At 57.9% G+C, this 26,048-nt stretch overlaps 1 protein-coding gene across 2 annotated transcripts; it reads right to left on the bottom strand.

The window, feature by feature from the left end:
- Positions 1-445: 445 nt before the first annotated feature.
- Positions 446-8,545, bottom strand: LOC140845713 (ral-GDS-related protein-like). 2 transcript variants are annotated; one of them, XM_073220535.1, is made up of 3 exons: positions 2,880-8,544; positions 1,917-2,129; positions 446-1,572 (listed from the first exon to the last, which is right to left on the bottom strand). In XM_073220535.1, exons 1-3 carry the CDS (start codon positions 3,159-3,161, stop codon positions 1,414-1,416), a joined length of 654 nt encoding a protein of 217 aa, XP_073076636.1. In that variant the 5' UTR covers positions 3,162-8,544; the 3' UTR covers positions 446-1,413. The 2 variants fall into 2 exon arrangements, with proteins under 2 accessions (XP_073076636.1, XP_073076635.1); XM_073220534.1 differs by having other exon boundaries at positions 446-2,129; positions 2,880-8,545.
- Positions 8,546-26,048: the final 17,503 nt, after the last annotated feature.

Genomic DNA, 26,048 nt, shown 5'->3' on the forward strand with positions numbered 1-26,048 from the left:
GACCTGTGGTCCCTCCACCTGTCCTCCACCTTCCCCCTGTACCCAGCTGCTCTCGCCCTCCTGGTCACACCAGAGCTGGCAGTTCAGAGCTGGTGGGACCAGGAGCAGGTGCAGGGTCACCCCCACCGCCCGTGACACGCGCCACGCCACTCTCACCTGCTTCTTCATATCCTGGGATCCCTTGGGGGCCCACAGCTGTTGCATCATGGTGGCTGTCGCCTCCTGCAAGGCCCCGGACACTCAGGTGCTCGTGCTCCCCTCCCACATGCCTCCCACAAGCAGACCGTGGTGGGTGGATGCTTTGCCTGAGCCCCCTGGCAGCTATGCTGTCCCCACCTCCAGCAGGCTCTCAGTGTAGGCCAATCGCAGCTCCAGAACTTACCCATAATCACAGGTGTCCTCAGAAGGCATCTGGATGCCCCAAGGGGCTTCCTCACCTGCCGAGTGTCAGGAGAGTTCCCTGCCTCCCAGGGTGCCCTTAGGTCTCAGTGTCTCCTGGCTATCAGCATGACTCCCCTCACACAAGCAGGTGGGGTGCACAAAGCTGAAGCCCGTCTTGTGCTCCCTGGACCCTGCCCACCTGGCAGGTCCGCACCCCAGGATAACGGTCTCAGAGGATCCAGGGAGAGGCCGACCTTGCTCAGTCACGGGCCCCACCCCTGCTGCCGACCCCGCGCCAGCCCCAGCCCTGACCAGGGGCCTGTCCTCTGGGTCCTCACTGGATGCCAGGACCCCAGTCAAGTGGGGCCAGGGAGGGAGAAAGACGAGGGCCTTAGGGGCCTGGGGGACCCTACTTCCCCCATCAGCTCCCCCTCCCACCGCGCACACCTCAAGTCTGCCCCAAGGCTGGGCCACAGCACGGCAGAGGACTTGCCCCATGGACCCGTCCCTTCCAGACCCCCAGCCCCCACTTACCTTGAGGTGCTGCTTCCTGTTAACCCCCTTGTCCGTGTTTTTAAGTTTTTTGTAGATCCAGGAGCTCTTCCTACGGGGAGGGGACAGGAGCAGGGAGAAACATGGCCAGAAGGAGAGTTTGGGGGCAGACCCCTTTTCCTGGGGCATCCACGAGACCCACTAGCCTGCAGGAGGCTTTCCAGCACGGCCCTGAGCCCTGGGGACTCCGTGGCCTGGGGAGGGGGCTGCTGTTTCCACCCGGGGCCTCCATTCCCAGTTCTCCCAGGGGCGAATCTGCTTTGGGCCAGGTCGCTGTCCTTGGGGCAGAGACCTCCTGCTGCAGAACGCATGCTCGAGGTCTCCAGTTGGCTTCACCCCACACCTGACATTGCGGGGAACTGATTCCTCCAGGGGTATCGCTGACCTAACCCACAGGGGGCCCCAAGTGCCCGCCATCCCTGTCCCTAGGCTCTGCCGCCTCCCAGGAGGTCCCAGCCGACTGAGGGGACACTCCCAGACCTAGGGGTATCCCTGTCCCCTCAGGTACCCTGGTCCCTGGTACAGGACTACCCACCAGGACACATGTCTCCAGGTGCTCTCCAGACGACGAATAGCAGGGCACTGCAGGGCCAAGAGAATGGCATGTAGGGCAGCAAAGTTCCTGAGGGCCAGACACTCCTGGGAGGGAAGACAGAGCTGAGCGCATGGCCTGCTTCTCTGCTTCTGTCCCCCCATGAATTCCTGTCCTTAAGGAGACAGACACCCAGGGAGCGCAGCACACCTGGTACCTGCTGAGCAGCCCTCCTGGGTGGAGGACTGTAGCTCAACCCAAGGAAGGGGCCAGGGATGACTGTCCCTGCCCCCCGCCCCCTGGGGCCTGTGGGTCCAGGTCCACATTCCCCAGGCAGGAGGGGCCCAGATACTGTGTAGGCAGCCCCAGGCACCCATCCTGACAGCAGACCAAGGAGGGGAGCCGGTCCCAAGATGCCAGGATGGACCCCAGGGGCTGTCCCATGACTCACCTTGGCCACCCAGATCCAGAACTCCACCACTCGGGCCCTGTCCCGGTCCGTCATGCTCGGGGCCCCAAGGCAGGAGGAGGTGACCACGTTAGCTGTGGCACCAGATTGCCTGATCTGATGGATGGTGGGGGCTAGGTGCTCAATGGTTCTTGTCGGTGCCTGGTGCCAAAGGTTGGCCTTCCATTCAGAATATGTCAGCTTGGTGAACAGCTCCTAGGGATGACAAGTGTGTGTCATCCAGGTGTGCCCCTCGTGCCCCCATGCCCAGGCAGGGTGACCGTTCAGAGCTGGAGCCCAGGCAGCTGGGGGTGTGCTGTGAGCCTTGTGGCCATCCGGGCTTTGCAGCCCGTCCACTGAGTCGCCCAGGACCGGATGCACATGGCCCCACAGTGGTGGGGAACGGAGGGGCTCTGCTCGCAGGCACCCTCGCTCACCTCCTCCCTGCAGCACAAGGCAGCTCACCCTGCCATCCTGGGGGATCTACCTCCCATTCTGCCACCCCGTGGATCCCGGTACCCACTCAGGTGTAGTTTCCCCAAAACGATTGCACCCAGGGCCTTTGGTGGTGTCTGTGTCTCCCACGCCGTCAGGTCCATGGCAGGGGCCTCTGAAGTGCCGAGGCTGTGGAGGACTGCCAGGCCAATGGCCGGAGGACCTCAGGCCCTGGCAGCACCTCCCTGAACACCCCTCCCCTGCCCTGCCCCTCCCAGCCCAGCCAGGCCCTGCCCACCTTCCCTCCACTCCTCGTTGGTCGGCAAGGACCCCTACGGGCCAGCCCTACCGTCCCCCTGTGCTCAGTGCAGTCTTGGGCGTGGGGAGGGTCTCTCAGGGCACAGGGTGAGTCGTGCGGAAGCTGGGACGTGGGCCCAGATCACAGGAGTCCACGTCAGGGGAGGGCAGGTCTCGGGCAGCCCGTGACACAGGGAAGGCCCAGCCCCGACCCCGAGAGCCCGCTCTGCTCACCGCACACATCAGGGTCAGCTGCTCAGCCACCAGGCGGGGGGTGAACTGCAGGATGGTGGGCGGCTCCTCCCTCACGGCACAGGGGGTGCTCGCGGCACAGGGGCTGGTGGGCTCCGGGTCTGCCTCTGGCTCTATCAGGCCTGGTGCCATTCCTGCAGGTGCCCTGAGCCCCGGGCCTGAGGGCTCAAGGGGCTCCAGCTCGGGGCCTGAGACCACTCCTGGGATGTCCCCGGTGCTCACAGCTAGCACCGGGACTGAGGACACTGCTGGGACGTCCTCCATCTCTGCAGGGACCGAAGCAGGTGACGCCGGGTGTAGCTCCAGCACAGGGGTCTCAGGGAGCTCCTTAAGTGGCTGTAGATACAGCTGGCACGACAGGTACCGGCAGCGCCATCTCTGTTTATTCTGACGTAGTGCTGGAGCAGGACACAGAGAAAGGGTCACTCCGGGCCTGATTCCCCACGCCCCACAATGACAGAAAAGCCCTCATGGCTTTGAAGGGAAGCCCACGTTAGAAGGTCCCCTGGCTGCAGCCCCTCACCTTCCAGCTCTGCCACTGTGGGCCCCAGGTGCTCCTCCTGGACCAAATGGTGGAGAACTTGGCCCTCCAGGGTGGATGAAGGCTGGCTGTCATGGTGGACCGCGGGCGCACTCTCGGGCTCCCAGGGAAGGCGCCTAGCCAGTCCTGTCCTCGGGCTGCGATAAGGCAGGTGGGTGGCAGAGTGAGAAGGCTGGTGTTTCCAGCCGCTCTGCCCTCCCCTGCCTGCCCAGGCACCTGCCACCCCCCTTCCTGACCCTGCGTGTCTGTCCTGGGTCCCCATCCTCTCCCGTCCTCCCGAGTAGGAAGTCCCCAGTCGTCAGCCGGCCCGTGGGAATCCAAAGATGGGTGACCTGCTGGGCTCTGCTGGGCGCCCCCTGCCCCAAGCCCCAAACGCCTCCTCCCCCCATTCTGTGCACACGGGCGGTGCCCCCTCTGGGCGTGGTGAAAACTCACATTCTCAGTTCATTCTCTGGGCCCTCGTCATGCCCCCCATCACATGAGGAATCCGTGAGGGCATCGCCCATGGCGCTCCCCGGCCATGACCTGCGGATTACACCTCAAGTGACTTCCCGACTCCCCCCGGAACAGGGTCCCAGTATTGTGTCTGCTTCCTTCACACAGTTATGCTAAGTGTGCCCAAAGGGCCTGCACCAAATGGGTGCTGCACACCTATTGTTGCTGAAGGAAGTCCCCGCAGAACCTGTCCAGGTACCCCTCTGCTGTCCCCAGAGGCCCCTCATGTGAACTCAGTGAGGACAAGACCGGGCCCAGACAGAGGGAATCGCGAGCCTCTGCTCCCAAGGCTGCTTTCCTTGTGCTTTTCCAAATCGAGGCCACTGACGGGTGACGCCGAAAGCTTTTCGTCAGGTACAGAGAAGTAATAGCCCCGAAGTGGCCCAGCTTGGCCGGCAGTCCTTTCTGCAGCACCTAGTGCCTGGGGAGCCCCTCTAACGCTCCTCCCATGTTCCCCATGGGCACCCTAACAGGCTGATCACCAGCCACTCTACCTGTCAGAGGAACACACCATGGCTCAGACACATGTGGGCACGCTCAAGACACAGAACGGACTGTGGGCAGAGGCCAGACTGTGCTGAGGAGGGGGTTGGGTACTCACCAGGGGAGCCGCTGGCCTGTGGTAGGGTGGTCAGCATGGTCGGGAAGGAGTGTAGCCTCGGGAGCACTCTGGCTGGTGTTTGGAGCTGGTCCCACTCGTGCCGAGCGCTTTCTCCACTTCCTTCTCACGCGTGTCCAGGGATCCCTGACTTTGGGGACCTTAGTCCCATGAATAGTTGACTCATATTCAGGCTGAGGGGGGCAGCAGGGATATAGTCAGTGGGAAACCCAGGCACCACCAGGATGAGGGAGGTTCGCAGCTCACCCGAGAGCCTCCAGCCCCCTGCGGTGCGAGCAATGAGAAGCACGGGGTGCCCCCAGGGACGAGGTTCCAGGCCCTCTGGAGTGGGCCTGTCGGCCACTCTCATGGGGCAGCCCTGGGAGGGCCCTGGCAGGTTGCCAGGTTTGGAACAGGGTCCTGGGTGTAGACAGCCTGCCCCGGGTCCAGGGAGATGGAGTAGGTGAATTCATCCACCAGCTCCACGTCGCACCCCAGAGTGGAGCTCTGCAAAGCTGGCCCCTCATAGCTGCGGAGGAGGCACCTGGGGCTGCGCGGACCTCCCCGCAGGCGCCAGTGTGGGCCCCAAACCATGCCCCCGAGATCAGGCACACGGGGCCATCTGCCTAGACATCCAGTCCCTGAGGGAAGGAGAGGACACCCCCGGGCTCAGGATTAACATGTGCGTGGAAGTACCTGGTCCCAACACTCACCTCCATGTCATGAATGCTGAGACCAGAGCTGTGATATTGACTGCCCTGCTAGGGGTCCACCAACTCAGAACATGCTGCCACCCAGGAACGGCCCCTCTCATCCCCAACCTTCAGTCCCACCCATGCCCCACGCCCAACACACACACATACACAGGAAGAGCCATTGGAAGCTCAGCCCGGGATGGGTCACGCTGTGGCCTGGCCCTGGAGGGGCCCGCTCTGGGCCACCCTATGTTACCTCGGGGCTCCTCGGGAGACACGGACAGAGGCGGTGGAGGAGGTCACTGAGCCAGCGCCCACAGCGAGCAGCAGGACTCTCCGTCTCGGCTTCCCTGACTCCCACGCCTTCAGAAGGCTCCGCACAACAAGACCGCATGTTGCTCTGTCGAGCGCCTCCGGTCAAGTGAGCAGGACTGGGGTCTGCGGCCAGGATCTGGGTTCCGTCCGGGTCACAATTCAGGTTCTACTGGGCGTGTCTTCAGTGACATCACTTCTTCAAGGGTCCTTTTCCGGGGCCCCTCCTTGCATTCAGACACGCCCACATGCCCCTCTGGGCTGCTGACTGCCCACCCTCCTGGCCCTTGCCCAGCACGACTGCACAGATCTCCACAAGAGCCCTCCCCTCACTCTTTGGCAGTGTCACCAGGGTCCCAGCTCTGAGGAGTCCAGCTGAGTTCAGGCCTCTTTTTCTCCCCAGTTCCCTGTCCCGCTGAGGCCACAGTATCTCCCAGGAGGTGCCCAACGTCCCAACCTGCACAGGCAGGGTCACGCCAGACATTCCTCCCTAGGGACATCCCCAGGGATATATGGATGACCGTCCAGCTCCTGGGGGCTGGTGTCACGTGTGTCTAATGCACAGACTCGGAGATGGCAGAATGCCAACCAGGCTTGGCACGGGGCGTGGAACACCACGCAAGTCAGGCTTGGGTTCAGGCCTTGTGATCTTGGGCAGGTCAGTCCCCCGGTAGGCCGTTTTCAGGGGTGCACCTCTAAGGTGCAGCAATGAAAGGCGTTCCAGGTGTTGCCATCTACTGGCATCCACCTTCCAAAGGTCCAGGCTGCTCTCAGACTAGGTGCTTTTCAGACCAATCAGTAAATGGGTCAGAGTAGCACACTGGAAATGAGGTCTGTGCTGCCTCTGAAATGCAAGTTGGTCTACCAGGCTGCTGTGCCCTTTGTGTGTGGGGGGTGGAGGAGAGTCCAGGTACAGCACCTCATTCATCACCTTAGGAGAGGTAGGCATGCCCACACAATAGACTTGTAGAAACTTCTCGAAGATGAAAGGCCCCTGAATTTGTGTTGCATTTATTTCCCACCTTCTGACCCGTGACTGCTCTATCAGGGTGCTTAGACAAGTTGTACTTCCTGATCCCTGGGTCCAGTGGGCGTAGTGCCATCAATGGGATTGGCCAGTGTGACGGCTTCTGGAAGGAAAAGGACAGGAAGGTTCCTTCGAACTAAGGGACAACCTAAGTCTGGAGATTGGACATACCTCTGAGATAGTTTTCTCTCCTTGCCGGCTCAAAGATAACTGCCCTGCTGGTCTTTACTCACAGGAGGAGAACAAAGAGCATTTTCCTGACCAATACTTACACACTGGGTGCTTGGGGACCAAGTGATGAAGCCCCATGTGCAGCAGTGACTGCAATCTGAGACACTCCGATCACGGTGACCATCATGCACTGTCATCTCCAAGATTCATCCTTTTTCTGAGTAGGCCAAGTGAGTGACTTCAATAAGGGTCTGTGGAAATCACCACCCGACATCTTCCAAGGCCTTGGTGGTCACTCCAGTCTGTAAGCTCTCCTGGAAGGCAGTACTGCTTTCAATGTATACTTTACAGGGAGTTCTAGAGGCTTGTGCTTGACCCGCCACACAGCAGGCACTCCTGGCCGGCACAGTCCCCTGTGGCTAGCAAGGAGGAAGCCGGGAGCTCTGCGTCCCTGACAGCTCGGCCCTGTGGCCTCTGACACTGAGGGAGCGGCCCTGCGGGCACTTGGTCGGGGTCGGGGGTGCTGCTCGTGATACCAAGACCCGGTCCTCGTCCCTGAGGTCAAATCACAAAACACAGTGACAACGTTTTGAGGAAAGGAAAGAATAGTTTATTGACTTGCTAGCAAATAAGGGAGTGGCAGGCTCCTGCCTTAGAGAACCGCCGTCCTCCTGACACGCAAGGGGTCAGGGCTTTTCAAGGGGAAATGGTAGGAGAGAGGCTGGGGTGCAGACACATGAAGTAGCTGCTTGCAAGGGTCCAAAGCAGACATTCCTGCGCCACTTCCCTAGCGTTTTGTTTTTCTTTTCTGCTCCTCCTCAGCCCCTGGGACAGAATGCTCTTTGAGTCCCTTTTTTAGTGGGCTTTACTGGCCTTAATTCCCTCTCATCCCGCTCATAGCTGACTTTCTGCCTAACACTCCAAAGACTGACCAGCCTCTCTGTGAACATCCCATAGACGTGCTAACAGGCCCTTCAGGTCTACAACGTGTGACACCCAGGCAAGAAGCCTGGCTATAATTTCCATTTTCTCCACACGATCCTGCTCCTTCCAACAAAAAGGTGGAGGTCCTGGTTCAGCCCTTGGTAAACAGCTACTTGACCGGTGGTGGCAGGAAGAATTTCTCCTCTCCCTGAGGTTCCCTTAGCTGGAGTAAGAAACAGATTGACAGGAAACAGATGAACAGGAGGAAAAGTAACAAAATTTAGTCAAGTACATCCAGGGAAGCCATAGACATCTGTTCCACAGACAGGGTGTGGGTAAAATTGCAGTATTTGCCGACTCTCTTGGGCTGGCTTTAGTGCGTGTCCGCATCCACAGGGGTTCCCAAGGGGTGGAGAGAGGTATTCCGTCTCCATGGGCGAGCGAGGGCTTCCCTGGACCGGAGAGCTTGGTGGGAGTATTGGCTCTCTTCCACTGCAGCAGGAGAGAGAGGGAGGGAGACGCAGGGCGACTGCTTGTAGGCAATAAACGGCTTTTGAACACTATTTCTCCCTTTGCCTGATTTGGCTTGCAAATGTGTTTTGCCCTGGGATCTCCCCTCCCTGGGGTTACGTGGGGAGAATGAGGTCTGTGTGTCATCCTGAACCAAGGAGAAGGGGTGAGGGTCTGCGACTTCAAGGGGAAAGGGAAGTAATTCACAGGAATATAAAACAGGACAGGTCTGATAAAATACTTGATGGGACACAGAAACAATGAGGGGGCAGAACGGGGAATTTTAAAAGACTAAAATGATACCGGGGTTCTTGTTCCCAGAGTCAAAGACTGAACTTGGCAAACACTGATCAAGGTAGGAAAGAAAGCCAGGGAGGCTTTTATTTAGAGAGAAAGTCGGAGAAAAGAGCTCCTGTGGCCAGTGCGGGTTGGCGGGGGGGACAAGAGAGTCCGCGGCCACCTGCCCCTCCTGCCCGCTGACCGCGGGTGCCCCCCCCCCCGCCCAGCGCCTTCCCCGCCCCACCGTGACCACCTGCGGCTGCCGGGCCTCGTCCCCCACCCCCACACGCGTCCGGGACTGGGGGTGGCGGTGGGCACACCCGCCTTCAGCCTGGCAACCCCGCCCAGAGGCAGGGCCAACCCGCGGGCAGGCCGGCGGGTTCCCCAGCCCGCAGGCAGGCAGGCCTTGGGCTCCCTCCGGGCTCCCTCCGCAGCGCGGGAGCCCCTAAGCCCTGCGCTCCTATCGCCTCCACTCGCGCCCACCCGCCGGCCAGCGCCGGCCTTAGACCCCCCGTCCCCGTGCCCGGGCTGCGCTCCCGGAGGCAGGGCTTTTCCCCTCCTGGCCACGGTAGGGAGGTAGGGCAGGCCCGGCCCCACAGGAGGGGACCACCGTCCCTGGGTCCCTGGGCGCGCCCGCCGCCCGAGGGTGGTGTCCGTGGCCTCGAGCCCCGCCCCCCACCCCGGGCACGGACCGGGCCGCCCGCCGCCGGCCACGTGCCGCCCTGGGCACCCTGCTGCCGCGCGTCCCGCGCTGCTCTCCCGCAACAGCAGGTGCGCTGTGCAAGTGCCGGGGCGCCCGCGCCGAAGACACGCAGAGGCAGCGGGACCGGGCCGCGCGCTCACACCCATCTCCAAACATCATGAGGAAAGTATAAACTCGCCAGGAGGATATATTACAGCACCTCCTAAAAGCATCCCAAAATGCTAACAGAAAGAAAAGAAAAACTAATGTAACTCAAGGGAAAGCACAGACAAGTCCATCAATCTACTTGGATATGTCAACACTTTTTTTCTCAGTAACCGATAGGACAAGTAGATAAAAAACTCAGCAAAGATGCAGAAAAACTGAATGGTATCCACCAACTAGATCTAGTCAACACTAATAGAACATCCCACTCCACAACAACAGAATTTTCAGGAGCATATAACATATTGATCACATAGATCACAAAACTGAACTAAATTTCAAAGAATTGAAATCATACAAAATATATTTGTTCTCTGACCGTAGTGCATTAAGTTACAAATCCGTAATACAAAGATATGTAGAAAATCCCCAGTCCCTTGAAAATTAAATAACTTAATAACAGGTGAGTTATTTACAATAGCCAAGAAATGGAAGCAACCTAAGTGTCCCTCAGTAGATGAATGGATAAAGAAGATGTGGTGCATATACACAATGGAATATTATTCAGCCATAGGAAGAAAACGACTCCTACCATTTGCAACACCATGGACGGAGCTAGAGGGTATTACGCTCAGTGAAACAAGCCAGGCGGAGAAAGACAAGCACCAAATGATTTCACTCGTGTGGAGCATAAGAACAAAGCAAACACTGAAGGAACGAAACAGCCGCAGACGCACAGAACCCAAGAGCGGACTGACAGTTACCAGCGGGAAAGGGACTCGGGAGGGAGGGACAAGGGCAATGAGGGGCAGCAGGGGCAGCGCACAGAAGGCAGGGGGGGCGCGGGGAGGGCGGTACAACACGGACACGACAAGTAGTGACTCTACAGCGTCTCACTACGCGGATCGTCAGTGACTGTAATGGGGTGGGGGGGGACTTAATGGGGGGAATCTAGTAACCACATTGTTGCTCATGTGATTGTGTATTAAGGACACCTAAATTAATTAATTGATTAATTTTTTAAAAAACTAACGCGTGGGTCATCTCATGAAAAATCAGAAAGTCTATCGAAGAAAATGACAGCCGGCGCGGGACTGCCCTGGCGGCCAATGAGCGCGCAGGTCTCGAGAAGGCCCGCCTCCGACTGACGGCACTCGCGGCCAATAAGCCAGGCGGCGCCGCGGAGCCGGCAGCCATTGGGCGAGCGCGCGGAACCAGTGAGCCCGGCGGCTGCTGAGTAGCTGCAGGCGCCGCCGCCGCCGCATTCAAGAGTCGGTAGCCTCGCGGGCGCCGTAGGCCCAGGCAGCTCCCGCGGCTCCGTCCATGCTCCGGGCCGCCGCCCCGTCCGCGCAGCGGGCCCCGCGGAGACCGCGTGAGGGTGGACCCGCGCTGTGCTCGGCGGCGCCTTCCTCCCGGCGGACCTGCGGCCGAGCGTCCCGGGCGGGCCGCGCTTCAGGGGTGAAGGCGACAGCGACGGCTCTGCGGGCCGGAAGGTAGGTGTCCGCGTGGACCTGTGCCTCCGCCTGCGGGCGCGGGGGCGCCGCTGAGGGGGCGGCCGCGCGAGGGCTCGGCGGGCTGCGCGGGTGGTGGGTCCTCGCTGGGCCCGGCCGGGGGCCCGCGCAGGCGGGGAGGCCGGAGGGCGTCCCTGCCGCGTGTGGAGGTTCTCGGCGGCGGCCTCGAGGGCGAGGGCCGGGCGCGCTGAGGGGCCCGGCGGTGCCCAGCGTCGGGGCGGCGGGGGACGGGCCGCCGGGGGGCCGCGCCTTCGGAATCATAAGTGTTTCCCGAGGTGCCTGTCGGCCTTGCCGTCGGGGGTTCCCGGGTCAGCGTCCCTGCGGCCCCTGGTCTGTTCAGGTTTTGTTTCTTCCTGGCTCAGCCGTGGGAGGTTGCGTTTTTCTCGAAAGTTGACCATTTCTTCTAGGTTATCCAGTTTCTTTCCATATAATTTTTCATAGTATTCTCTCATAATTCTTCATATTTCTGTGCTGTCAGTACTGTATTTTCCTTTCTCATTTCTGATTCTGTTCATGTGCGTTGACTCTCTTTTTTTCTTGATAAGTCTGGCTAGGGGTTTACTATTTTGTTTATTTTCTCAAAGAACCAGCTCCTGCTTTCATTGATTCCCTCTATTGTTTTATTCTTCTCTATTTTATTTATTTCTGCTCTACTCTTTAGTATGTCCCTCCCTCTACTGACTTTGGGCCTCAGTTTTTCTTCTTTGTCTCCTTGGTTAGTTGTGAGTTTGCAGTGTCCATATGGGATTGCCCTTCTTCCCCGAGGTAGGCCTGTGCTGCAATATACTTCCCTCTCGGCGGTGTCTTTGCTGCATCCCAGATTTTCGTTGTTGAATTATTGTTGTCATTTCTCGCCATATATCGCTTGATCTCTGCTTTTATTTGGTCATTGAGCCAGTGGTTATTTAGGAGCATGTTGTTAAGCCTCCATGTGATTGTAGGCTTTTTCGTCTGTGTGTAATTTAGTTCTAGTTTCATACCCTTGTGGTCTGAGAAGCTGGTTTGTACAATTTCAATCCTTTTGAATTTCCTGAGGCTCTTTTTGTGGCCTAGTATATGATCTGTTCTTGAAAATGTGCCATGTGCACTTGAGAAGAATGTGTGTCCTGCTGCTTTTGAGTGGAGAGTTCTGTAGATGTCTGTCGGGTCCATTGTTCCAATGTGTTGTTCAGGGCCTCTGTCTCCTTACTTATTTTCTGTCTGGTTGATCTGTTCTTTGGAGTGAGTGGAGTGTTGAAGTCTCCTAACATGAGTGCATTGATTCTATTTCCCCTTTGAATCCTGTGAGTATTTGTTTCACGTATGTAGGTGCTTCTGTGTAGGGTGCATAGATATTTATAATGCTTATATCCTCTTTTTGGATTGACCCCTTTATCATTATGTAACGTCTGTCTTTGTCTCTTGTGACGTTCTTTGTTTTCAAGTCTATTTTGTCTAATGCAAGTACTGCAACACCTGCTTTTTCCTCCCTATTAGTTGCATGAAATATCTCTTTCCATCCCTTGACTTTTAGTCTTTGTATGTCCTTGGGTTTGAAGTGAGTCGTCTCTTGTAGGCAGCATATAGATGGGTCTTGTTTTCTTATCCATTCAGTGACTCTGTGTCTTTTGATTGGTGCATTCAGAGCATTTACATTTAGGGTGATTAGCAGTAGGTATGTCTTTATTGCCACTGCAGGCTTTAGGTTCGTGGTGACCAAAGGTTCAAGGGTGCCTTACCTTCCTTACTATCTAAGAATCTATCTTAACTCAGTTAAGTATGCTATTACAAACAGTCTAAGGGAGGCTGTTTTTTTAATTTTCCCTCCTCATTCTTTATATATTAGGTGTCATATTCTGTACTCTTTGTCTATCCCCTTTTGTTACTTCTGGTGACAGCTATTTAATGTTAGGAACACTTCCATCTGTAGCAGTCCCTCAAAAATACACTGTAGAGATGGTTGCTGGGAGCTAAATTCTCTCGGCTTTTGCTTATCTAGAAATTGTTTAATCCCTCCTTCAAATTTAAATGATAATCTTTTTTTCAATTTTTTATTAAGTTGTTATTATGATTATTTTTTGGTATCAAGCTACAGTTACATGAGCAACATTATGTTTACCAGACTCCCCCATCATCAAGTCCCCCCCACATACCCAATTACAATCAGTGTCCGTCAGCATAGTAAGATGCTATAGAATCCCTACTTGTTTTCTCTGTGTTGTACAGCCCGCCCCGTGGCCCCCCTATATTATGTCTGCTAATAGTAATGCACCTTTTATTCCACTGATCCCTCCCTTCCCACCCATCCTCCCCAGTCCCTTTCCCTTTGGTAACTGTCAGTCCATTCTTGGGTTCTGCGAGTCTGCTGCTGTTTTGTTCCTTCAGGTTTTTTTTCTTTGTTGTTACAGATGAGTGAAATCATTTGATACTTGTCTTTCTCTGCCTGGCTTATTTCACTGAGCATAATACCCTCTAGCTCCAGCTATGTTGTTGCAAATGGTAGGATTTTCTTCTTCTTCTGGCTGTATAATATTCCATTGTGTATATGTACCACATCTTCTTTATCCATTCATCTACTGAGGGACACTTAGGTTGCTTCCATTTCCTGACTATCGTAAATTGTGCTGCAATAAACAGGGGTGCATCTGTCTTTTTCAAACTGGGCTGCTGCATTCTTAGGGTAAATTCCTAGGAGTGGAATTCCGGGGTCAATGGTATTTCTCTTTGGAGATTTTTGAGGCACCTCCATACTGCTTTCCACAATGGTTGAACTAATTTACATTCCCACCAGCAGTGGAAGACGCTTCCCCTTTCTCCACATCCTCGCCAACATTTGTTGTTTGTCTTTTGGATGGTGGTCATCCTCACTGGTATGAGGTGATGTATCATTGAGGTTTTAATTTGCATTTCTCTGATGATTAGCAATTGCGGAGCATCTTTTCATGTGCCTGTTGGCCATCTGAATTTCTTCGTTGGAGAAGTGTCTGTTCTAATCCTGTGCCCATTTTCTAAATGGATTATTTGCTTTTTGTCTGCTGAGGTTCGTGAGGTCTTTATATATTTTGGATGTCAACCCCATATCGGATATGTCATTTATGAACATATTCTCCGATACTGTAGGATGTCCTTTTGTTCTGTTGACGGTGTCCTTTGCTGTACAGAAGCTTTTCAGCTTGATATAGTCCCACTTGTTCATTTTTGCTTTTGTTTCCCTTGCCTGGGGAGATATGTTCATGAAGAAGTTGCTCCTGTTTCTGTCCAGGAGAGTTTTTCCTATGTTTTTTTTCTAAGTGTTTTATGGTTTCATGACTTACATTCAGGTCTTCGACCCATTTTGACTTTCCTTTTGTGTGTGGGGTTAGACAGTGATCCAGTTTTATTCTATAACATGTAGCTGTCCGGTTTTGCCAACACCAGCTGTTGAAGAGGCTGTCATTTCCCCATTATAAATCCATGGCTCCTTTATCGCCTATTAATTGACCGCATATGTTTGGGTTAATATCTGGACTCTCTACTGTGTTCCACTGGTCTGTGGGTCTGTTCTTGTGCCAGTACCAAATTGTCTTGATTACTGTGTCTTTGTAGTAGATCTTGACTTTTTATGCAGATTTACTAAGAGTTGAAATTTTGGAAGTGACATGCCCCCGGCTTTATTCTTCCTTCTCAGGATTGCTTTGGCTATTCGGGGTCTTTTGTGGTTCCCTATGAAGTTTAGAACGATTGGTTCTGGTTCGTTGAAGAATGCTGTTGGTATTTTGATAGGGTTTGCATTTGAATCTGTAGATTGCCGTAGGTAGGATTACCATTTTGACAATATTAATTCTTCCTAGGTTACTCACAAGTATCCCAAACCTAAAGTCTTCCAAACTTAGTCCATTATCTTCCTCTGCCCACAACTTTATTACCAGTATCGCTACCTGTCCCCCAGCCATCCCAGGAAGAAACCTGGGAGACGGCTTCGCCTTCCATCCTGCGCATAGCGAGTCAGGCCCGGTTCCAGTGACTTTGCTCTTTCTCACGTCTGTGTCTCCTCTCAGTTCTCACCACCACACTGGGTTTCCAAGCCCTCACCGTCTCTCCCCTAAGCTGTGCAGTGGCCTCCTACTTGACCCCCAAGCCTTCACTGCCTCCCACTTAAATTCTTCCCCCTCACTACTGTAGATCACCTACCTATAAGAAAGTGATCATATTTCGCTGCTCAAAATCCTTCTCTGACCCTGTATGGCCAATGAAATAGAGTCTGCACTTCTTAATAAGGTGCACGGGGCTCTTTGGCACCTTGTGCTTCTCCCTTCTCTAGGGTAAAAATAGCAAACTAAGAATATAGGCATTCTTCAGTGAGATCACTTAAAGTTCCAGAAGCCAGGAGTAACTGGCCTGGAATGCTTGAGTATTCCCCAGACAAAGGAAGGTCTCTCGGCACACCCTTGTCTTGATTGTGTTTAGTGAATCATGTCATGGTGAGACTCACGTAGCCTGCTTAAAGGCCCAGCTTATTTTTTTACCTGTACCTATGTGCTCTTTCTCCTCCTCCATCCCCGTATATTCAAGTAATTTGCGGACTGGACAGTTCACGTAGCACGCCAGCCCAGCCATCGCAGCACAGTAAGACAGGAGAGAGTCGATCTTAAAGCTAAGATTGCATTTCAAAGCCCAGGAAGTGAAGAAGTAAGAGTTTTAATGTCCTGCTGATCGATTTCAACCCCAGGCAAGTTCGCTATGGATTCAATGTGATCAAAGCAATGACAGTAAACCGCTCTCGGGGTGGAAGGGCTATACCCAACTTTATTTCCACCGTGGCAGGTCAATCCCTAACATGCCATCCAATGAGAGCGAGTCTGCATGCAGCAAGCCGGTCTCTGCCCCTGGGCCTCTCTGCCTGCACAGCCGTCCTGCAGACATCCTCTAGGCCTCTGACCTCAGCGCTGCCACCACTCCAGCCTCTGCTCTGCTCTCCTGCAGCCTCGCAGCCCTGTCACCGTGTCACCCAGAGCACTGGGTGGGAGCTTTTTTATATAGAGTCAATAGCAACCTATTGCCCACATGAGTGGTGAGCTAGCCGACTAGGCCCAGGTGAGAATCCTGGACCCAGGAATTTTCATTTTATCCACACTTAGCATGCTCTTGAGCAAACATACAGTAACTCAGCCCACCTTGGAGGCAGGGAAGGCAGTCTTAAATGATATGCTCTCCAACCACGAAGCTGCTATTCTGCAGGGAATCTGAGCAGTGCATTTCTTGTGTTAAGCTAATTTTGCAGAATTACCCGGAGGACTGATAAGAAACGTCACGTCTCATCTTGAGACCACTTCACAGGTCCACACCCCTAGCCCTTTGTCACATTCCTGAAAAATCCTTAAAAGCGGGATCCCCCTACATTTCCATGCGCCTTTCTCTCTGAGGTAGCCCACACTCCCCTCTGTCTGAGTGTGCACTTTCTCTCCATAAATAAAACTTTTATTCTACTTCACTACTGTGTCTCTGCGTTTCAGTTCTTTGCTGCAGCGGGGACAAGAAGTGAGAAAAATGCACAATGCCCTCCTAACAGGAGTCCCAGCCCAGGGGAGGGGTGGGGGTAGGAGAAGGCTGGGAGGGCGGAGGGAGAGGGGTGCGAGCATGGGAGCAGAGAGCTTGGGGAGTGTGGAAGGGAAGCCTGGAGGAGGAACTCGGAGGGGATGGCAGCTGGGGAGGGAAGCCACGGGGCCTGAGTGCTGGCGAGGCAGGGACTGTGGGCGCAGACAGAGCCGGGTGAGGGCCTCCGGAATAAAACCCTTACTGAAACTCCGTATCAGACAATTAAGCAAAGTCAGTCACATTCATTCTCTAAAGTAACATAAGCGTTCTTGTGTGAGATTAATTCAAACTAAAAAGGCAGGAGGAGTGAGTTGTCCTGAAATGTTTGAATATCCCCCACATAAGAAAAGACTGCAGCATCGCCCATGTCTTCACTGTGTCCATTCAATGAGGCTGTTGTAAAATGTACCGTAGCTGCTCAAAGGCCCGGCTCATTTTCTTTAACTTCCCAGATGCTGCTTTTCTTCCTCTAGCCCTAATCAGATGATGTGCAATGGAGGCAAGTAATACAGGCAAGTAAGCAAAATAATCTGGAAGACTGGTCAGAAACTTAGTGTCTCTTCGAAGATAAGCATTTGGGGACCGTTCAGCAGGTCTGCATCCCTGGCCCTTTGTCTCTCACCTGCCTCTACATCCCCTAGACAGTGCATCACCCCGGGGCTCTCTTGTCCCGTCCGGGCAGGGGCAAGCCAGGAGCTCTGTCCTCTGCATTATCCGTAAATAGAAGCCTCGCCCATGCTCTCCTTCCTTGAGTGTTTGCAAAGTTCATTCTCTGAGCCTGCGAACAAGAACACCAGCATCAGCTTCTCTGAACAGCCCGAAGACGGGGAGCCCCCAGAGCCCGTGCCTGGGTGCAGAGGAGCGCACCAGGGACCAGAGGGCCCAGCCACCTCCCCAGCACACGCCGGGTGGAGAAGGTGGGCTGCAGCCCACAGTCAGGGTGGCCACGCCGCCGTGTGATCCTGGTGTCCCTGCACCAGCGGTCTAGGCTGTAACGCACAGACCCTGGGCAGGACGGACCGCTGGCCCAGTGACCACCCAGCAGGCCCAGGGCTGCTGCTTTGTTTCTGGGCCCAGAGCTCTTCTGTGTCAGGTTGAGGCTGGTGGGCCGTGCAGAATGACAGGTCTGACCTGGGCCCCTGCCTTGCTAGCGGCCCGTCTGCCGTCCTCCTGCCCAAACCTCCCTCCCTATGTGGCCGGGGAGCCTGAGGTCATCCCTGGGACCACCATGCAGGCAGATGGCTCTGAGGGTTCTGTGGGCAGGACCAGGGAAAGGAGGGTGGCCTGGGTATCCCGATTTTACCTCCTGCCACCTGGTCACCTGAGGCTGTCAGGAGGGCCCACGTCTGCTTCCCCAGTCCCCAGTCTGTGGCTCCACGTGCAGCATAAGGCCTGGAGACTGTCTCCAGCCTGGAGCCCCCCAAGGGGGTGTTTGTGGTGATCCTGGAACTCCCCTCTAGCCCAGGCCTCCCCTCCTGGGAGGGTGAACACATCCTGAGAGCCCTGGGGGAGCGTGTGGGGAGAATCAGAGCCAAGTGCCTCCGCTCAGCCTCCCCAGCCATTTGTCACAGATTTCAGGCCACTCAGCCAGGACCCAGGAGCGGGACACCAGGGGCCTCACACCAGCCTGGCCTGGGGATGGGCGGCTGAGGGGCACCATGGGGGAGGACTGGGGTCCTGGGAGCTTTGAGGTGTGAAGTGTGGAGAAATTGGGCTCAGAGAAAGCCCCCCAATGGAAGGCATGCACCTCTTGGAGGTGCTTTGAGAGACCAAGTTCCACCTTTTTGCAATGGAATTTCTGAAATGTGTGGGGCAGCTGTGTCTCATCAAGTGGGACAGTGCTAGACTGGTGGCCTGCAGCCCTGGGATCTACTTGGGTTACATGTGCATTGGTGTCCCAGACATGAGGAGACACCCCGGGGCTTCTAATCAGTAGACTTTCATGTCTGATCATAATCTATAGGTGACAGGCAGTAAGGCCCAGGTTCTTTTTGGGCAGCTCTTCCCAGTGCTGCCAAGGTGTGCACGCCTGGGTCTTAGAGCACCCCGCTCTTCCTGAGCACCTTATGAGCAAGGACGGAGAATGGAGGGCAACCTGGCATACACAGGTCGGGACCACCCTGGGTCAGAGGGTTTGAGGGCCGGGGTGGGTCGGGGGGCACAAGATGACTGCCTGTGGGGCAGAGCTATGAGAGGAAAGAGCAGGGTGGGGGCAGTCCTCTGACTGACTGCATCCCACCTGCACAGGGGTGACCCCCAGGGACAACATCCACATCACACTGCCCTCAGGGAGGCTATTTCTTTATTTTTATTATTAAAGTTAAATATATCTTCTGAAAAAACAGTGGGGGGGCAGCAAGGGCCAGGGCCTCACCTCCTCCGGTGGCCAGCTGCCCCTATGGCCAGCAGGCCTCCCCTGAAGGGAGGGGCCGGGGCTGTGTCCATACACTTGGCACCCAGAGGATCTGCCGACCGCAGCGGAGGATGGGACAGGCTCCTGACATCCCTGCCCCTGGAGCAGCAGCTTCCGGCATCGATGCTGCTGGCAGCCTCGGCCACATGGCTTCTCTCTGGGTTCCGATGATGGTCTGTCCCCAGAGCCCTGTGCCTTTCTCCTGAGCAGTAAGCTCTGTGCAATCCTTGCCCCTTCAGCAGCCCTCTTGCTTTTAGGAAGTTTTTGAGACTGCCCGCCCAGAGCAGCCGGAGATGAATCCCTGTTCTCCACAAGCAGTGGGAATCTCCATCTCTCCAGGTATTCCAGCCCTGCTAATCACCAGAGCACCATGCAATGTAGGTTTGTGCTCCGAACAGATCTCCAGAGCTGGGTGTTCAGCAGTGCCAGGCGTCCACTCCGTCCCTGGTCTGTGTCTCTTCCTCCCGCCGATGCGCTGCGGTGGGGGAAGGGCTCGAGTCCCGCCGGGTCACAGCTCTGGTACCTTACCCTGTTCCGCGAGGTCTGCTCTTTTCTCTAGGTGTGTGCAGTCTGCGTAGCCTTCTTTCCTTTTATTCTTTCAGGCTGAGTTGTGTGAATTATATTTTCATATTATATGTGGTTTTGGGAGGAGGTCTCTGTGTAACCTCTCACCCTGCCGTCTTTAATCCCCAGGGAGGCTGTTTCTCAGGGATGAGGGGTGGAAGTTGCACAGGGTCGCCCCTGGGAGCATTCCCTGGGAACCTGTGGCCGCCGGCCACCCCTGCATCCTCAGATGGCTCCTCTGGGCACCCAGGGGGCGGTGGTTCCACACAGCACTGTGCCGTGTCTGTGTCCATCCGGGAATGTCCAGGCCTGGTGAGGACGGCCCCAACTTTTCCTGGAACCGTGTGGCTACAACTCGGTGGCTGATGGCACCCAGGCACTGGTGGTGTTGACAACACGGGAGGCCACGTGCACAAGTGGTGACACCCTCCGCGTGGTGGGGCAGCTCGCCTCTGTCCAACGGGCCACGATCAGAGGGGACGACCCAGCAGGAAGGAGGCCAGATTGGCTGCAGCTCCGTACGGGTCCTTGGGGTGCAGCGGCAGCCTGGGGAGCTGCCCGGGTCTGCCGACCGACGGAGGAGGTGCCAGAGCACCTGCCGCAGCAGAGGCTGAGGATGAGCAGGGGCAGGAAGAGGAGCAGGAAGCAGGCTAGGGCCTGGGAGTGCCGGGTGCCGCCTGCCCGAAGGGGGAGCTCTCGTCCGCACGCAGCCAGGGCACCACCAGGGCTGCGGGCCCGAGGACGGCAGCTGCAGGGCCACACAGGTGCACAGAAGAGGCAGGTTATCCCGGGTTCCCCCCGTTATCCTGCTTGCACCCCGTCCCCACTGCCCTCTGGGCCCCTGGTCCTGCACGGAGGGTCCTGTCAATCACAAGCACCCGGGTCGTCCCTGTCACGGGAAGTCTCCTGAGCGTCACCTAGTCACAGAGGAGGAGGCTGGGTCTCAGAGGGGGAGGGGTACCACCCTTCAGTCTGGCAGGACTGGTCCACCAAGGAGCTGGGGGATCCCAGCCCCACCTGTCTTTAGGACGCCCCCACACCCCATGTGTCCCGAAGCTTCCCTGAGGCTGTGGAGCAGCCCACCCCCTGCCGATCGCCCCCGCCTGGAAACTCACCTTGCCCTGGCCAGAAAGTTTAAATGTTGTGGCGCCTGAAGAGCTGCGACAGCCCCTTTCTGCCGGCCCTCTGGCCCTCTGGCTCCAGCTGGCAGGACAGGATGTAGCTGCAGGACAGAGGGACACCTGTGAGCCCCTGGAGGCACACGTCAGGGTCCCTTCTCCCAGAGCCTGCGGGCAGCTGCAGCCCACGCCTGACTCCGGCCGGCCTCACCTCTGCTGCTCATCCAGGGGCTCCACGGCCTGGAGAAAGGACTGGAAGCGCTCATCGGGCTCCAGGTCGTACTGCCTGGCCACACGCCTTTGAATCCAGATCTCGTCTAGGATGGAGATGACCTGGGGCAGAGGAAGGACAGGATGCAGACGAGGAGGGGGGTGAGGAGTGGGGGCACTGGGATGGTCCCGGATCTTTGCTCACACGGGGACCCGCCTTCCCTCCAGTGCCATCCAGGCCTGCCTGTTCCCACTGTTGATTCTCCAGCTCCTCCTCCAGGAAGGCGGCCTTGATGCTGCCCCCACCCCCCAGCTGACAACGCCTTCAGTGTCCTCAGCTCTGGGTGGCTTAACTCTCTCAAGACACGTTAGACCCAGGGGATGGGGTGGACAAGGTCCCACCCAGGGCTTCTTGACTCTGTCCCTCACCTTTCATGGCTGGGCACTCAACTCTTATTTTATACCATCACCCTGCAAGGCAGCAAGGCAGCCAAAGTGCATCGGAAGCAGCCCCCTGAGCCCAGAACGATGCTGGAACGTCCCCACCGTTTCTCAAGGTGGAGGACCTCCAGGGCCCTCCATGGGGCGGCCTGCCCAGAAACAGCACCCGGACCTGGCCCGGGATCGGGGCTACCGAGAGGCGGGGAATGGACTGGGGAGCTGAGGCCAAGCTTCCCACGCAACTCTCCGTGATGGCAGACAGGGAGACGGGGCCTCAGGCGGGCAGGCACTGCCAGCCCCCTGATGTGCTTCCTGCCCTGAAGGAGCAACACGCCTCCCCCTGGGCAGGGCCTGAGGCGGAGGACAGTCCTGCCCAGATGCTGCCCCTCTAGCCCTCAGCCCCGCCTTCCCTGGGGCCAGGACCGGGGGGCTTACGTGCGTCCTCTCCTAGAGGTCCAGCTCCTGGTGTGGAGGGGAGACTCTCAGAAGTCGGGGTGGCCAGGTGCTGAGAGGTGTGGGCTCACTGGGGCTCTCTCCTCCCCAAAGCTCACCATCCTGCCCCCCTGTGTCCCGCTGGGCTCACTTACTTCATCATTATATTCCGGGAGTTGCTCCATGGGCACGTCATCGAGAATATATCCGAGGAAGGGGACCATGCCCTATGCCACGGGGGTGCGGAGGTGATGAGTCCCCGCCTACCTCAGGGGCGCCCACAGAGCTTCTCTTTAACCCCACACCCGCAGCCCCGGCTACCTTGGACCACCCTGTGCTGCCTTCCTCCCCTCCCTTCACCCTGCGCTCCTCTCCCGGTCCCTCCCAGGGCTGGCTTTTGGCCAATCCCAGGACCTATGGTCCCTGCACCTGTCCTCCAACTTCTCCCTGTACGCAGCTGCTATCGCCCTCCTGGTCACCCCAGTGCTGGCAGCTCAGGGCTCTTGGTACCAGGAGCAGGTGCAGGCCCGCCCGCACTGCCCATAACCTGTGCCACACAACTCTCACCTGGTTCTCCTGGTAGTGGGATACCGTGCGACCCCACCGCCATCGCAGCAACAGGTATCTCCCCGCCTGCAAGGTCCAGAACACTCAGGTGCTCGTGCTCCCCTCCCACGCGGCCTCCCACCACCAGGCCTTGGTTGATGGGTGCCTTGCGCGCGTCCCCTGGCACCTATGCTGTCCCCACCTCCAGCAGGCTCTCAGCCTAGAGCGACCCCAGCTCCGGCACACACTCATCCTCTCTTGTGTCCTTGGGCCGCGGCCAGCCGCCATGAGAGGCTCCTCACCTGCACAGTGTGTGGGGAGGTCCCTGCGTCCCAGGGTGCCCTGAGCACCCACTGTCACCTGGCTATCACCACTGCTCCCCTCACACCATAAGGTGGGATGGGCACCAAGCTGAAGCACGTCTTGCGCTCCCTGAACCCTGCTCACCTGGCAGGTCCGCACCCCAGGGTAACGGTCTCAGAGGACCCAGGGAGAGGCCGACCTTGCTCAGCCACGGGCCCCACCCCTGCTGCCGACCCCGCGCCAGCCCCAGTCCTGACCAGGGACCTGTCCTCTGGGTCCTCACAGGATGCCAGGAACCCAGTCAACTGGGGCCAGGGAAGGAGACAGACGAGGCCGTTGGGGGCCTGGGGGACCCTACTTCCCCCATCAGCTCCCCCTTCTCACCCTGCACACCTCAAGTCTGCCCCAAGGCTGGGCCCCCGTACGGCAGAGGACTTGCCCCAAGGACCCCTCCCTTCCAGACCTCTAGCCTCCATTTACCGCGTGGAACCACTGCCGGTCAGCCTTCTTGTCCATCTTTTTAAGTTGTTTAAACATGTAGGCGCTCTTCCTAAGGGGCGGGGAGAGGAGGAGGGGACATGTGGCCAGCAGGTGGGGAGTCTGGGTGCAGACCCGTTTTCCTGGAGACCCCAGATATCAACTAGCCTGCAGGAGGCTTTCCAGCACAGCCCTGAGCCCTGGGGACTCCGTGGCCTGGGGAGGGGGCTGCGTGTTTCCACCCGGGGCCTCCATTCCCAGGTGTCCTGGGGGCGAATCTGCTTTGGGCCAGGTCGCTGTCCTTGGGGCAGAGACCTCCTGCTGCAGAACGCATGCTCGAGATCTCCCGTTGGCTTCACCCCACACCTGACATTGCGGGAAACTGATTCCTCCAGGGGTATCGCTGCCCTAACCCACAGGGGCTTCAAGAGCCCACCACCCCTGTCCCTAGGCTCTGCTGCCACCCAGGAAGTCCCAGCCGACTGAGGGGACACTCCCAGGCCCTAGGGGTATCCGTGTCCCCTCAGGTGCCCTGGTCCCGGGGACAGGACTACCCACCAGGAAACATGTCCCCAGGTGGTTTGAAGACGACCTACAGGAGGGCACTGCAGGGCCAAGAGAATCGCGTGGAGGGATGCAAAATTCAGGAAGGTCTCACAGTCCTGGGAGGGAAGACAGAGCTGAGAGCGTGGCCTGCTTCTCTGCTCTGTCCCCCCATGAACTCCTGTCCTGAAGCCCAGCACACCTGGTACCTGGTGAGCAGCCCTCCTGGGTGGCTCAACCCAAAGAAGGGGCAGGGATGGCTGTCCCCCCCTGGGGCCTGTGAGTCCAGGTCCGCACTCCCCTGGCAGGAGGGCCCAGGGACAGTGCAGGGCAGACCGCAGGCATTCATCATGAGAGTTGGCAAAGGGGGGGAGCAGGTCCCAAGACGCCAGGATGGACCCCGGGGGCCGTCCCATGACTCACCTTGGCCACCCGGATCCAGAACTCCACCACTCGGGCCCTGTCCTGGGCTGTCATGCTCGGGGTCCCGAGGCAGGAGGTGGTGACCAACCTAACCGTGGCTTCAAACTTCTTCATGACCTTATGGATGGTGGGGGCCATGTGCTCAATGCTTGCCTTCCCTGGCTGGTACCTTCTTCCCATCTGTGGCTTGTATGCAACGTAGGCCTCGCATTCATCACGGGTGACCTTGGTGATCAGCTCCTGGAGATGACAAGGGGTGTCATCCAGCTCTGCCCCTGGTGCCGCTGTGCCAGGCAGCCACCGGTCGGAACTGGAGCCCAGGCAGCTGGGGGTGTGCTGTGAGCCTTGTGGCCATCCGGGCTTTGCAGCCCGTCCACTGAGGCACCCAGGACCAGATGCACAGGGCCCCACAGTGGTGGGGAACGGAGGGGCTCTGCTCGCAGGCACCCTCGCTCACCTCCTCCCTGCAGCACAAGGCCGCTCACCCTACCATCCTGGGGTATCTGCCTCCCATTCTGCCACCCCGTGGATGCTGGTACCCAGTCAGGTACAGTTTCCCCCAAAACAATTCCACCCTGGGCCTTTGGTGGTGTCTGTGTCTCCCACGCCATCAGGTCCATGGCAGGGGCCTCTGAAGTGCCGAGGCTGTGGAGGACTGCCAGGCCAATGGCTGGAGGACCTCAGGCCCTGGCAACACCTCCCTGAGCACCCCTCCCCTGCCCTGCCCCTCCCAGCCCGGCCAGGCCCTGCCCACCTTCCCTCCACTCCTCCTCGTTGGTCGGCAAGGAACCCTAAGGGCCAGCCCTACCGTCCCCCTGTGCTCAGTGCAGTCTTGGGCGTGGGGAGGGTCTCTCAGGGCACAGGCTGAGTCCGTGGGGAAGCTGGGACGTGGGCGCACATCATTGGAGTTCACGTCAGGGGAGGGGAGGTCGAGGGCAGCCCGTGACACAGGGAAGGCCCAGCCCCGACCCCGAGAGCCCGCTCCACTCACCGCACAGATCAGGGTCAGCTGCTTGGCCACCAGGTGGGGAGGGAACTGCAGGATGGTGAGCGGTTCCTCCCTAATGGCACAGGGGGTGCTCGCGGCACAGGGGCTGGTGGGCACTGGCCCTGCCTCTGGCTCTGCCGTGCATGGTGCCATTCCGGTAGGTGCTACGTGCCCCGGGCCCGAGGGCTCTCGGGGCTCCAGCTCGGGGCATGAGACCCCTCCTGGGATGTCCCAGGGGCTCACGGCACAGTGTCTGGTGGGGTCCAGGCCCACCTCTGGCTCTGGCAGGCCCGGTGCCACTCCGACAGGTGCTCCGGGCCCCACGCCTGAGGGCTCATGGGGCTCCAGCTTGGGTCCTGGAGCCGGGGCTGAGGCCACTGCTGGGACATCCTCCGGCTCTCCACGGGCTGAAGCAGGTGACACCGGTCGTAGCTCCAGCTCAGGGGTGTCAGGGAGCTCCGGGATGGGCTCTAGCCTTGAGGACGGTCTTCTCTGTGTCTCTGGACCCAGCTGCATCTGCCGTTGTGCTGGAGCAGGACACAGAGGAAGCGTCAACCCGTGCCCGATTCCCCGCGCCTCACTGGGGTGAAGGGAACCCCAGTCCGGGAAGCACACCCTAGACGGTTCCCTGGGTCCAGCCCCTCACCTTTGAGCTCAGCCACCGTGGGCTGCAGGTGCTCCTTCTGGCCCAAGTGGTGGAGGACTTGGCCTTTCAGGGTGATTGAAGGCTGGGTGCAGTGGAGGACGCTGGACACACTCTCGGGCTCCCAGGGAAGGCGCCTAGGAAGGTTGCATAATGATAAAGGGGTCAGTCCACCAAGAGGATATAACCGGGGGGTGGCAGAGTGAGAAGCCTGGTCATTCCAGCCGCTCTGCCCTCCCCTGCCTGCCGAGGCACCTGCCACCCCCCTTCCTGACCCTGCGTGTCTGTCCTGGGTCCCCATCCTCTCCCGTCCTCCGAGTAGGAAGTCCCCAGTCGTCAGCCCGCCCGTGGGAATCCAAAGATGGGTGACCTGCTGGGCTCTGCTGGGCGCCCCCTGCCCCAAGCCCCAAACGCCTCCCCTGCCCATTCTGTGCACACGGGCAGTGCCCCCTCTGGGCCTGGTGAAAACTCACATTCTCACTTCCTCCTCTGGCCGCTTGTCATGCCCTCCATCACATGAGGAGGCTGTGAGGGCATCGCCCATGACGCTCCCCGGCCATGACCTGCGGATGACGCCTGAGGTGACT

Source organism: Manis javanica, chromosome 13 (genome assembly GCF_040802235.1).
Source record: "Manis javanica isolate MJ-LG chromosome 13, MJ_LKY, whole genome shotgun sequence".
Taxonomy (NCBI): Eukaryota; Metazoa; Chordata; class Mammalia; order Pholidota; family Manidae; genus Manis; species Manis javanica.

Coding starts and splice junctions, on each gene's coding strand:
- LOC140845713 (XM_073220534.1), bottom strand. CDS start 3,161: ATGGAGGACGTCCCAGCAGTGTCCTCAGTCCCGGTGCTAGCTGTGAGC. Junction 2,130..2,879: donor AGCTGACCCTGATGTGTGCG/GTGAGCAGAGCG, acceptor TGTCATCCCTAG/GAGCTGTTCACCAAGCTGAC.